At 49.0% G+C, this 13,948-nt stretch overlaps 1 protein-coding gene across 9 annotated transcripts in view; it reads right to left on the bottom strand.

The window, feature by feature from the left end:
* The window catches only part of NME9 (NME/NM23 family member 9), a 31,356-nt gene that overhangs the window by 10,404 nt on the left and 7,004 nt on the right, over positions 1–13,948 (bottom strand). For 5 of the 9 annotated variants that reach the window (XR_002337695.1, XM_021069506.1, XM_021069509.1 and 2 more), the window contains 6 exons: positions 9,199–9,302; positions 7,609–7,791; positions 6,051–6,167; positions 3,769–3,844; positions 1,233–1,315; positions 825–917 (listed from right to left, as the gene is read on the bottom strand). Coding sequence is in view for 8 of the 9 variants with exons in the window: in XM_021069509.1 (XP_020925168.1) it covers positions 825–917; positions 1,233–1,315; positions 3,769–3,844; positions 6,051–6,167; positions 7,609–7,791; positions 9,199–9,302 (656 nt within the window). In the remaining variant the exon portion in view is untranslated. Of the gene's footprint in view, positions 1–824; positions 918–1,232; positions 1,316–3,768; positions 3,845–6,050; positions 6,168–7,608; positions 7,792–9,198; positions 9,303–12,338; positions 12,521–13,948 lie in introns of those variants that run through there. The other 4 variants (XM_021069505.1, XM_021069508.1, XM_021069504.1 and 1 more) reach the window with 3 other exon arrangements.

The following is a 13,948-nucleotide window of genomic DNA, read 5'->3' on the forward strand; positions in this document are numbered from 1 at the left end:
CAAGCCCGTGGAGAGCCCCAGGGAAGGTATGCCCCATCACACTCAGAGAACCCAGGTATAAGTTCAAGGCAGGAAGATGAGTCTTTCAGTTGACCGATTTGGGACTGAACGTGAGATTTTAACAAGTTAGCTAGGGGCATTTAGAAGACCACATATATGGAAATCATGTGGATATTGGATAACTGGGGGTGGGACGCAGTTGAGACTTATTTTGCAGTGCCTTGCAGCCCTTCCCCCTTCCTCAAGTGGCCATACTCAGGCCTCCCTGGGGGAGCTGCTCTTTCCATTTTCACTTGGCCCTAGCCAGGCTGCCTCCACAATGCATGTCCACCCCTCCCCACACCTGCCTCACTGCTCCAGCTGCGTCAGTGAGACCCTCCCTCCCAAGCGGGTGAGTCAGAAGCAGAGGCGGATGGAAAGTGGTTGGATCTGCATCACCCGGTGGCAACACCCGAAGTGACCCTCCATAAGGTTTTGCTCCAGAAATCCTTGCAACTGTCTTGTTCCCTCTCCCCACATCTCTTACTCAACCCCTTCAATTCTCTTTCTTCAGTGCTGGGAGTCAGGGAGTAACCCTCCAATGAAATACTCCTTATTTCATTACTTAAGTTAGAGTTAAATGCTCAGCCTTGCTGACCAAAGACCCTTCCCCTGATACAGCCTATATTCATTATTCTGAGAGCAAGTTCACGGCCCAGTTGCTGTTCATACTCTTGTTGGTCATAATACTCTCTTCTCTCCCAAACTGATCGCAATCTGTAAACATGATGGAAAAGAAGAAAGAAATGGGAGTGTGTTAGACAAAGGGAAGCAGAAGAGCTGACCTCTCCAGCTCTGTGTTGGTAGAAGAGTCGCATTTCTGCTTCTGTCATGGTTCTCTCTTCGTTTGCTAAAAGGTCAAACCCAGCTTCCTGGATCTGTAGGAAGAAAAAATACACACACACACACACACACACACACCCGCATTCTGAAAGGGTAAAGCAAGCCCAAATTCACATTTCAATGTGTTGAAAGTAAAAGATGATACAAAAGGCCACATTAAAAGCAGTGGTGACCTTCATCGTCCCAATTTGATTTAAAATTTTTAATTTACTTAAATGCAATTTTAATTAAAATGCCTTAGCAGCCTTCTTTTCCCCTAGGACACTGCTACATGACGCTGATGCTGCACCCCTGTTTTTCCACCAGACCAGACATGAGGATAGCCTGAAAGGTAAGGTTGTCTCTCTTACCTTCATGATAATCTCATCTGTTTTCCCGTGGACCACGGCATCTGGTTTAATGATTGCCAAGGTGCAGGCCTTTTCTGAGGACACTGCAACAAGCAGGGGTGGTGCTCATGCTGGGCTCACAGGAGGCTCTTGGGAGGCCCTTTGCTGGGATCCTGCAGCCCCGCACACAGCACCCCCACCACCTGGCCTCTTGGCAGGGCCCCTATAGACCTGGACTCTGCTGGGTGCAGGGCTCTGATTCCAGACCCCAACCTCAGCCTGGCTGCAAAGGACCGAGACATGTAAGGGACAGGAACCTGGGAGAGAGGGTTGAGAGGATGGAAGAGGGAACAAAGATGGGGACAGAGATCAAACATGACTCAGGAAGGAAAACTCAGAAACAATGGAGAGTCAGCCCAGGATGGGAGCAGAGCTGGAGCAGAGGCAATGCAGGCTGGGCCACTCTTGTCCCTTCCTGTCACCTGCTCTGTCTCTTCGCCTCTAACTGCCATAGACTGTGTATGTGACTGTCCAGGGCCAGCACATCCTACCAGAGTGCACCTTTGGTCTCTTCTCTCTCTGTTCATATTCTCCTGAAAATCGGTCAGCTCATTGTTTGGAGCCTGGGCAGGAGTCAGAGCTCACTGGCCAGTCTGCTGGCTGGCTGGCCTTCGGCAGTGTCCTTAGGTCCAAGAAGCTGTGGTGATGAGGGAGGTGCCATGTGGCCCTGATCTGCTGCTGTGGAATCCACCCCTGTCAAGGCTCCTATTTGTGTGGACTTGGCCTTGGTGAGCTACCCACTTGCTCCACAGACTGTATCCCTTATGGCCTGTTTTCTCAACTTTTACATCAGTGGTGTTGCAATGAAATATGACCATATCTGCTTTCGAAGAGGGCGTCCAACTCTGAAAATCTAAAAAACGTGGGCCACAAAAGTGTGAATCATTTTGAGTAGCCAATCTTTCTGTGAGTACTGTTGCTAACATCCTATAAACACTTGGACTTTCAGGGACTCTTACAATAAATTCCCTTATAAATTGACCTATTATGTCAGAGCAGGGGCCCCAGGAACTCCAGCCTGAAAAGGGAGAAAAAGAAAGGGGCCAAGGGGAGTTTCTCATCGTGGCTCAGCAGAAACGAATCTGACTAGTATCTGTGAGAACGCAGGTTCAATCCCTGGCCTCGCTCAGTGGGTTAAGGATCCGGCATTGCCATGAGCTGTGGTGTAGGTCACAGACACAGCTTGGATCTTGGTGTGGCTGTGGCTGTGGTATAGGCCAGCAGCTGCAGCTCCGATTCAACCCCTAGCCTGGGAACCTCCATATGCTGAGGGTGAGGCCCTAAAAAGACCAAAAAAAAAAAAAAAAAAGTAAAGAAAAGAAGCCAAGGGAGGGGAGGCTGCAGAGAGGAAGGAGAATGAGAAAGAGTGAGAGATCTCAGATACCGGATGAGAAGAGGACTTTGAGTAGGAAGACACTGTGGATGTCAGCCAAGCCCACAGAGGATGCCAGAGGCTATGACTGGAAACTTCCCATTGGATTTGACACTAAGAAGGTCACTGGAGCCCGTGGTGAGCAGCAGGTGGGCAAGGGCCAAGGAGAGGGTGCCCCAAGGAGTGTGGACCAGGTTCAGAAAGGCTAAAGGCAAGAGCCAGTTTTTGCATAGTTTCCTAGGTAGAGAGACTTGATTTGGTTGGAAATAACAGGGAGGGAAGAAAGAGGAGGTAGTTCCAAAAGGAGACAACAAGTGTTTCCTGCAGAAGCCTGATTTTCTTTTCACACTTGAAGTTTCTTGCTCTCCTAAACTGCTCCTCTTCCCTCATTAGAATCAAACTCAGAAGCTCTTGTCATCCACGTGAATAAGCAGCCTCTTTCAGGCAGTGATCAAAACCTCCTGCTCTCTCCATCTTGGTTGCTGAGCTGAATCCCCATTTTCCCTAGTGTCTCGGGGACCATCAAGAGCCACCTTGCCAGCAACGGCCTCTCTAACCTGTGGTTCCTCTTTACACTGTCAGGTCAAGGTGCTCGTCTCATCTTAAAGGTTCAGGAAGAATGGCAATCAATGCTCGGGAGTGTGAAACCGGTGAGTTGATACTTGGGGCATAAAGGGAACAGGGTGCAGGGCTGTGGGGCGGGAAGGGGTTCAGTACAGCTGACCTTCTAACACTTCAAAACAAAGGTGCGAGAAACAAACTCAAGCTCTGTAGCTCAAATAAGGGCTAAGGACACACCAGTATCATTATTCTACCGTATAGCATCACGACCCTCGATCTTATTAAGGGAGCCTTCCCTGAGGCCCAGTCATTGCCATGAAAGTCACACTTGTTGCATCTAAACATCAGAAATGTGTGAAAGGTGCCCAAGATGCCATTAAAGGGCAGGAGGGAGACTTGACACAGTATGTCTAAAGCCAGGTGATTGGAGACAAAGCATTTTATGGGTTCTCTTCCCAAAGTTCAGATTGCTCAATAAACTGCTTATTCATACATTTAAAAAAAAACCACTTAAAATCCAAGTCTGCTCTGGCCCTTGGCCTTGCTTGTTGGTTCTATACTCACCCACGTCCTCATTGTCACCATCATCCTTCCCGTGGGAAAAGCAGTCGTTTTCATCAGAAAGAGCCTCATCCTTAATCTAGTACAAGTTGGTCATGGACAGAAAGTAGTTAGCTAATTGCAATTCCACAGAGACCTTCAAAAACCAACAGAGGCCAAAAAAAAAAAAAAAAAAAAAAAAAACGAAAGGTCCCAAATGCAGAGAGAAAGAAGAGGGTCAAGATTTTCAGTCTTGGGAGTTCTCGTGGTGACTCAGTGGTTAACGAATCTGACTAGGAACCATGAGGTTGCAGGTTCCATCCCTGGCCTTGCTCAGTGGGTTAAGGATCCTGCATTGCTGTGAGCTGTGGTGTAGGCCAGCGGCTACAGCTCTGATTGGACTCCTAACCTGGGAACCTCCATATGCCGTGGGAGCAGTCCAAAAAATGGTAAAAAGACAAAAAATATATATATTCTTTTTCAGTCTTGGAAACTTAAGATCCTTTTGTGTAGCTGGACAATGGTGGGGGAGGGTGAGAGCCTTTGAAGACAAGAAAACTCATGCTGATCTTAAGGTTTAGATTCTGCCTGTTTGCATGAGCTTCAAGTAGAAACTAAGGTGAGCTTCAAGTAGAAACTAAGGAAAAAGAGAGATGGAAGAGAGAGTTGGCCGGAAAACAAAGAAAGGGTTGAAATGCAAGTAAATAAGAAGCATTGACTCCAGTTCAAAGGGAAGTAGGAAAGAAAGAGATTATTTATCCACAGAGGGGCACAAGCATTTGTGATTTTTCTTCTTGGGGAAAAATTACCAGTTTTTTTTTTTGGGGGGGGATATGATTTAATTCTCATCCATTCTATAAAAACAGGGCTTTGCTATTTGGAATTGAATGTGAAAACTTAAACAGAGAACACAGAACCATGTAAGGCTCGTTTGACAGCTGCTCAGAGCACCAGGAAATACTTTCCACCTAAGGTGTGTCAATTGTCAAAGGCTGCCAATTATTTGTGAAAAAAAGTTACTGTCTGTGTTGTTGTGGAAATAATTTACCCAAATCACAAGCGATGCTGGTCCCTCATGGTAATGAGGGAACTTAATGCCTAACAACTTTTTTTTTTTTTTTGGCTGCACCCACAGCATATGGAAATTCCCAGGCCAGAGATCAAATTCTTGCCTCCACAGCAACCTGAGTTGCTGCAGTCAGATCCTTTACCCACTGCACCATAGCAGGAACTCCCAGAACTTAATTTCCAATGAAAGAAACAAACCCTCTAGGATTCACAAGTAAAACTCAGGAATGTGAGAAAAGGGCGGGTCACAGGGAGAGATTTCACTCTGAGGCTGACTCCTCCTTTCCACTACTGGTTTTGTAACCTTATTTTCATTTCTGAATTCATTGTCAGAATTCCTCAGACAGTGAGGACATTGGTGGGGCAGTGGGGGAACTTGCTGGCCTGGCCTGGGAGCCTCTTGTGAGCTGGCCGCTTACCACTCTTTTTTTTTTTTTTTTTTTTGTCTTTTTGCTATTTCTTGGGCCGCTCCCGCGGCATATGGAGGTTCCCAGGCTAGGGGTCGAATCGGAGCTGTAGTCGCTGGCCTACGCCAGAGCCACAGCAACTCGGGATCCAAGCCGCGTCTGCAACCTACACCGCAGCTCACGGCAACGCCGGATCGTTAACCCACTGAGCAAGGGCAGGGACCAAACCCGCAACCTCATGGTTCCTAGTTGGATTCATTAACCACTGCGCCACGACGGGAACTCCCCGCTTACCACTCTGAATTCATTTCTGAATTCATTGTCAGGCTTCCAGAAGCCCTATTAAGAGATGAAATGGAGGGAGTTCCTATTGTGGTTCAGCAGTAACAAACACAACTAGGATCCATGAGGACAAGGGTTCGATCCCTGGCCTCGCTCAGTGGGTCAAGGATCCGGCATTCTGTGAGCTGTGGTGTAAGTCACAGATGTGGCTCTGATCTGGCACTGCTGTGGCTACAATGTAGGCCAGCAGCTACAGCTCCGATTCGACCACTAGCCTGGAAACCTCCAAATGCTGCAGGTGTGGCCCTAAAAAGCAAAAAGAGATGAAGTGAAGATGAAAGGGAAATGGATAAAAGACATTACACTGTTCTGGATGCAGGGAAGGACTTTTTCAAAGAAGGCGTCCTAGTGGGCATTGCCAAGCCTTCAGAGGGCCCCCAGCCAGGGCAGTCATTTAGTGCAGCTGTCCTCAGACCGTGAGGATGTTGGTGGGGCAATGGGGGAACTTGCTGGCCTGGCCTGGGAGCCTCTTGTGAGCTGGCTGCTTACCACTCTCCGTTCCCCGCCTTCAGCCAGCACCCTCTTCTCAGCCTCCAACTGGTCTCGAATGGTTTTCTGTAGCAGTGGGGCGTTCGCTCCTCTCACCACCGCCACCAGCTCTCCTCCCTAGAATACAGCACAGGGGGGCTGCTCAGACCTCATGGTGTCAACCTCTTTCCAGAGGCAACCAGTGTCCAAGAGCTTTGTTTAGGCCCATGCCCAAGGCGGGGGTCCACGGACCCCAGGCCCGCAGCCTCCAATCACTTCTCTGCCTCCTACTTATGCCCTTCCCTTCAAAACTTCCTTCAGGGCAGTGGAGGGGGTGTTATCCGGGGGAAGACCAGGGTGACGTGGGTTGTGAATGACTAAGTGTGGCCTCCTCTCGGCTCCTTCAGCCAACAAGTATCAACCAAGCCCTGGCTATGCCAAACACCAAGACAGAAGCCAAAATCTAAACACGGAAGAGGAAGAGACATAGTCACCACCCTCAGTGAGTGGGGAGAGAGGTGGTCACATCCGAGAAACAATGACAAGAGAGTAAGACCGTTGCTTTAATACGGGTACTTGGGATTGGAGCCAAGAATCAATTCCCAGCTCTATTGGGGTTGGTCAGGGAAGACTTCTCGGTGGAGGTGGTCTTCCCGATGAACAGGAATCTCCTGCTTTTACTTTTTCAGAAGTCTGCGTGCCTGTCACTCATAGACATTCCCATCACGCACTGGGTCCTCCTTCCCTTTCCATCCCGCCTCAGAGGCCACCACTGTGTGATTGCGATGAGCTGCCACACAGCTGATTATAGTTCATGCTTTAATCCCGCATACTCTGGGCTCAAGCAGGCAAATCAATGGGGGAGCGATCCAGTTCTGTGATTCTGGCTCTGATGCCGGTTAGGCTGGGGGCACGTGCATCTCAATGCTTCCGGCTCTCCCTCCCTCCCCCTCCAGGTTCCTGCAGTACCTGCAGTCTCCCTCCTGAGAGTGGAAGCTCAAATATGTTTTATCTTAAGCTTCCAACTTGTACTACCAGCTGTGCTGAGGGCAGGAGCCTGAAGGTTTCCAGACAAAACAACCCTGACCCCGGTGGGCAGACACCCATTTCCCTGACTGTGCAGTGAGGAGCTGGACCAGGTCAGGAGGGGCAGGTGTGAGGCAGTGAGCCCTCTGGGGCCTGGAGCCCAGCATGGATGTCACAGCCAAAGACAGCTGGATCATCTTTCAAATACTGAACCACCTGGCTGTCAATCAATCGATCCTCCCCCTTCTGACTTTACATCAACATATCTTCACATCTTACCATCAAGGGAAGGTGAATGAATGCACCTGTGAAGGAGTGTTTGCTGAAAGGTCCCCTCTGTGGAGCAGAGGGTGGGGCCCTCCGCACTGAGCTCAGTCAAGAGTATTCGTGGGCCAGGAGCACCAGCCTCTGAGTGGGTCCTATTCTTTCCCTGGTTGGTGGAGCCCCGCCCTCGAGCTGTGTCCCCCAAGTCCCTGGCCACCTCCCAGGCCTGCTTGCCTGGCCATGGTTAAGGACAAAGCCATAGAGTCAGGAAGAAAACAGCAACACTGGCCTGGATCAGTGAGGCCTCTGGGTGACTCCGGGTGAGGATTAATGCCAGCGAGAGGCGTCCAGCTGACTCATGTGCAGCCATGAGGTAGTTCCAGACCGAAGGTGTACTTACTGCATAAAACAGAAAGGTGGGCTCACACCTCCCTCGGTATTTTTCGAGGACATCAAGACAATCTGCCTCCGCCTGAAGGAAAGAAGCTGTCAGCAGGGCCCTGGGGCACTGAGGGTGCGGGGGCAGGGTGGTGGGAGACCTGCAAGGAACAATGACTCACATGCATATACATATAGCACATATACCACACCACACACAAACACATACACACACTTCTATACCACCCATACACTTCCTCACATGTACACATATACCACACACACCACACATACATTACACAAAACACACGCCGCGTCACACCACATACATAACACATGCCACATCCACATGCCACATGTATACATGACACATCACACAGACACATCCACACACACATATCCATACATCACATACACCACACACATACAATGCCACACACCCCACATATCACATACACATCTACACATCATGTACACCACACACATACATTATACATAACACACACCACATCACACACCACGCACATGCACACACACACATTACACATCACAGACACAGTGACCACCCTCCCCAGGTGGAGCCCTGGCTCACTCTCACGCTGCTCCATCTAATCTAAGCAGAATCTTGGTGTTCCTTTGTGGCTCAATGGCAATGAATCCCATTAGTATCCATGAGGACATGGGTTCGATCCCTGGCCTTGCTCAGTGGGTTATGGATCTAGCGTTACCGTGAGCTGTGGTGTAGGTCGCAGATGCGGCTTGGATCCTGAGTTGCTGTGGCTGTGGTATAGGCCAGCAGCTGCAGCTCCAATTCAACCCCTAGCCTGGGAACCTCCATATGCTGCAGGTGTGGCTCTAAAAAGACAAAAATAAATAAACAGAATCTTTACAACTGTTCTGTTGACATTTCGGTAAAAATTGTTGCCAGAGCAATTTTTCGAGGAATAAAATAAGGAGAAAATGATGGTTTCTCCTGCTCCGGATCAAGGGAGCTCCGCTGCTAACACCCCACATCTGCTCCATCTGCTGTAAGTGCCAATGACAGAGGAAGGTCCTCGAGCTCCGCCCCCAGGTCCGGTCAAGGCCTGTGCACCAGACGGCTTCCCGTGAGCACCTCCTGCACACACTTTGCTGGAATTGATTCCCGTTTCGTGCACAGACCCAAGTAAACATTTGCTGAAAGTTCCCCTTTAGAGAGCAGAGGACAGAAATCTTAAGCCCTGTGCTCTGGAAGTGATGTCAGGGTTCATGGTGTCCAGGAGCCAAGAAGGCGCTTTGACCTTGGATCACCTCCTGCCTTCCCCAGCCCCAGCATCAGGCGCAGCCCATGCCCACAGGGACTGTCGCGAGGCTGGGTGGGGAGGAATCCTCCTCTAGAGAAACTGATATCAGCAAAAAATCCACAATGATCTGAAAAGGGCCCCTCAAACTTCCTGTTCCTGTTTTTAAATTTTTCATTTTTAACCATGTGGTGCAACACTCTGCTGAGAGAGACTCTTACTAATGCAAAATGCAGAAGGTCCAGGCCGGCCTCGATCCTCATCTTCTGGAAGAGGCTCACCACGGGCTTGCAGGGGCCACACCAGCCTTGGTAGACGTCGACAACTGCGGGGAACCAAGACGCAGGAGTGCTCAGCGGGCACCGGCACTCACCACATCAGGCAAAACTGACACCCTTATATCCCGGCTCCTCTGATGGACATGTTGGCAGGGGTAGTTTATGGTTAAAGCGATGGATTAGCTCAGCAGAGTATGAGTGAGCATGGACTCAGAGCTTTCCTTCATTCTTCTGAACCCAGTGTTTCCAATTCTAAACACAGTGAAGTAAATATGATGGAAAACTACTTAACATGGGTCCTTTACATTATCAACTATCAATCTGGCCAATTTTAATTAGCACACAATTTGTGATTTTATTTTTTGAAGATTCATGTTTCAAATCTTTCACAAGATGTGAGAACTGGTTTTATTTTGGGGGTTTTGTTTTTGTTTTTGTTTTTGTTTGCTTTTTAGGGCCGCACTTGCAGGCTATGGAGGTTCCCAGGCTAGGGGTTGAATCAGAGCTGTAGCTCCTGGCCTACACCACAGCCACAGCAATGTCAGATCCTAGCCATGTCACAGCAACGTCAGATCTGAGCCACATCTGCAACCTACACCGAAGCTCATGGCAACACTGGATACCCAGTCCACTGAATGAGGCCAGGGATCAAACCCACATCCTCATGGATACTAGTTGGATTCGTTTCTGCTGAGCCCCGACAGGAACTCCCTCATGATGTGAGAACTGTTAATAAAACATGAGGAGTTCCCATCATGGCTCAGCAGTAATGAACCCGACTAGGATCCATGAGGATGTGGGTTCAATCCCAGGTCGCACTCAGTGGGTTAAGGATCTGGCATTGCCATGAATTGCAGTGTGGGTCACAGATGTGGCTTGGATCTTGTGTTGCTGTGGCTGTGGCGTGGGCCAGTGGGTACAGCTCTGATTCAACCCCTAGCCTGGGAACTTCCATAGGCCACAAATGCGGCCCTAAAAAGACAAAATAAAAAATTTTCAAAAGATACAAATTATCATTAAAATTAGCACAGACTCTGGCAGCACTGTCTTAACTCTGTACTGTAGGACTCAGGGAAGGAGGCTTCCCATGGAAGGGGCCGCTTGCACTGGGCACTGAGCACTTCTGGGCTTGGATGGGCAGAGAGGGAGGCCCTGCTGGGAAGCTTGGTAGGGGGAGCTTAGGGCTGCCGGAATTGGGCTTCAGGAAGTGGTAGCAGAAGTCCCTGGAGGAGTGGGGAATGTGAGTTTGAGGAGTTCCATCCTAATGTACTAGGCAACAAGGAATCACAGGAAGTTTTAGAAAGGAGAGGGAGCTGATATTTACTGAGCAACAAGAAGACACCTGCATTTTTCCTTCCTTTTTTTCCTTTTTGGCCACACATACAGTATGTGGAGGTTCCTGGGCCTGGAATGGAACTCATGCCACAGCAGTGACCCAAGCCACTCCAGTGACAACAGAAGATCCTTTTTTTTTTTTTTTTTTTTTTTTTTGCTTTTTACTTACTGTACCTGCAGCATATGGAAGTTCCTGGACTGGGGGTCGAATTGGAGCTGCAGCCAAAGCCACACCAGATCCAAGCTGCATCTTTGACCTACACCACAGCAATGCCAGATCCTTAACCCACCGATCAAGGCCAGGGATCAAACCTCATTCTCATTCTCATAGTTGGGTTTGTAACCCTCTGAGCCATAATGGGAATTCCAACACCAGATCCTTAAGCCTCTAGGCCACCAAGGAAGTCCTACCCTTTGCTTTTCTCTTAAAAAATCCAGGGAGATAGGTGTCATTATCCTACCATAGAAATGAGGAATGTCATAACCAACCCAAGGCTGAAAAATAAATAAAAATTCTCAAGCAGTAGAGCCAAGTTTTGGACCGAGGTTTGTTGGATGCCATAGCCATGCTCTTTCAACTACTCCAGGAGAGAAGATGCTCAAATTCAAGAGTACTGGTTAGTTCAGCCAAGCAATATAGTTTCGTAGAGAAAGTGAAAACCAGGCTGGGGTTGGGAGGGATGAGGAAGCCAGGCGCAGGGGTGGAAGTGTCGAGGGCAGGAAAGGAACCAAGGAATCCCTGAGACTTAGAAATGGTAGTGGAAAGACTGAGGGTGCCAGTCCTCTGTAGGTATGAGAAGGACCCCACCTTTGAGCCCAGCAGAGAGACCAATGTGGAGGCAGGGAGTGAGTGTTGGGGGGAGGGAGAAAATTGCTGCAATTTCAGTACCAATCAGAAGGTCTAGGAGTTCCCGTCGTGGCGCAGTGGTTAACGAATCCGACTAGGAACCATGAGGTTGTGGGTTCGGTCCCTGCCCTTGCTCAGTGGGTTAACGATCCGGCGTTGCCATGAGCTGTGGTGTAGATTGCAGACGTGGCTTGGATCCCGAGTTGCTGTGGCTCTGGTGTAGGCTAGTGGCTACAGCTCCGATTGGACCCCTAGCCTGGGAACCTCCATATGCCATGGGAGCGGCCCCAAAGAAATAGCAAAAAGACAAAAAAAAAAAAAAAAAAAAAAAAAAAAAAGAAGGTCTAAGGCAAGTTCTCCCAAAGGCAACCAGACACCAGTGGGGGAAAGAGAGAGGGCACTGGGGCTCCTCAGCATCCAGTGGACGATAAAGCTCTGGGCTTCTTTGAGGAAAACAGCTTCACAGTGGAGGGATTTGGAGGTCTCAGTAGGCCACAGTAATGCGAGAGAAAGGCATTTTGGGTCATGCCAGGAAAAAATCCTTGAAGACTTAGAGGACCCTGTATCCAGGCCCACCAAGAACAGCAGGTTCAAGCCCCAGTGGAAAAAAATGGGATCCAGTTAGCTACTGATATCTGTGCAGAATTTGCATTGCTAGGTCAGCCCAGTCATTTGTACCAGCTTCCCATCTCCTCTTGCACTCCCTGGCTCTCTAAGGAGTGGTGGGGACAAAGGCACACTTCCCAGGGTTATGGGGGACAGGGGATTGTGGACTGGGGAGGGAGTGTGTGAAGATATTGACTCTGAAAGGCATGGAGCAAAAAGACATGAAGCAAAAAGGAAAGGAAAGGAAAGGAATGGTAGGAGTTCCCTTTGTGGCTCAGCGTGTTAAGAACCTAACTAATATCCATGAGGATGCGGATTCAATTCCTGGCCTTGCTCAGAGGGTTAAGGATCTAGCTCTGAGGTGAGCTGCGGCAGTGTATGTTGAAGATGCGGCTTGGATCCAGTGTTGCCATGGCTGTGGCGTAGGCTGGCAGCTGCAACTCCAATTCAACCCCTAGCCCTAAAAAGGAAAAAAAAAGTAGAATAAAAAAGGAAAGAAATGGCAGAGAAAATGAAAAGGTGTGTGTGTGTGTGAGTGTTTAAATCTGAACATACGTTTGATGTTTGAAGGCAGATGGAAGTGAGCCAGCAGAAGGCAATAGTTCCAAGATGGTGGCTGCCTTCGGAATCAAATTTCTGTCAGCTCTAGGAAGAGGGAAAGGCACCTCTCCCTGGAGATTGCCTGATGCTTTCCGTCCACATAATTCCCTCCTGTTATGCTTAGAGCAGGACTCGATAAAGAGCCCACACTCAATAGATGTCAGATATGATCCTGTAGGATACCTGGAACATAGCAAATTCCCAAAAAGTGATAAGCTGGTAGTTTTCTTACTGTGGTTAAAGAAATAGAAGTCTTCATTCTTGTTTCACCCTGGAGCCATGTTCTAGTTGCACAGACAAGACACTTGGACAAAACAGTTACCACCTGGCACCATCATAAAAGCTTTGTAATTCCTCAGGTAGTAGAGTGTGGCCAGGCTCACACCCACGTACTGGATCAATGCAACCACATTTGTTAAGTACCTGCTCCGTCTGGGCCTGGACATGTCTGCTCCAGAGGGAGATGAAAAAGATGGTGACCCTGTGTTTAGCATCTAGGGGAAGGCATGGAGTACCACCCCCACAGGGACCACACCAAGCTAGGTGTGTGCTAGGGGGGTGACACAGAGTCCCACCCCCAAATGCCCTCAGGACTCCAGGTGGAAGTGACCACGCAGAGGTTCAGGAAAGACTTCATCCATAGAGGCTGCTTTAGAGACCTGGGAATGAGAATAATCTCTACTGATTGTGATGGGGCCATGGTACTCCAGGTAGTAGGAACAGCATGGGCACAAGTGAAGAAGTGGGGAAACGTGTGGCATGTTCGGAAAACAGGTTTGAGACACACCTCGGGGAACAGTGGGTGAAGGGGCTGGAGAGACAAATCGAGTCTTGAGAGAGGGAAGGGGAGGGGGCTTGAGTACTAAAATCATGGGGGTGGCTGGAGAGGGAGAGATAAGAGCAGATACAAGCTGACTGAGCAGGTGTATTTATAGAGACCACTGAGCAGACCCAGATCCAAACGGAGCCCAGGAGTATCTAGAGGAAAAGAAGCAAAGAAAGGAAGAGTCAGGGAGCAGGCTGTTCTGGACAGCATCTAAGATGCCACCCGTGAGTTCTGCCTCCTGGGATTCCTGCCTTTGTGTAATCCTCTTCCCTGAGTGCAGCTGGACGGGTGCTTCTAACAAGTAGAATAGGGCAAAAGTCATGGGATGTCCCTTTTGAGATTAGGTTACAAAAATGTTGTGGCTTTCACTTTCTCTCTTCTCTCTCTCTTTTTTTTTTCTCTCTCTTCCTCCTCTCCTTCCTCCCTTCTTTCCACCCTGCTCTGGGAAAAAAACTTACCATATTGTGAGTAGCCTTATG

This window comes from Sus scrofa, chromosome 13 (genome assembly GCF_000003025.6).
Source record: "Sus scrofa isolate TJ Tabasco breed Duroc chromosome 13, Sscrofa11.1, whole genome shotgun sequence".
NCBI classification, from domain to species: domain Eukaryota; kingdom Metazoa; phylum Chordata; class Mammalia; order Artiodactyla; family Suidae; genus Sus; species Sus scrofa.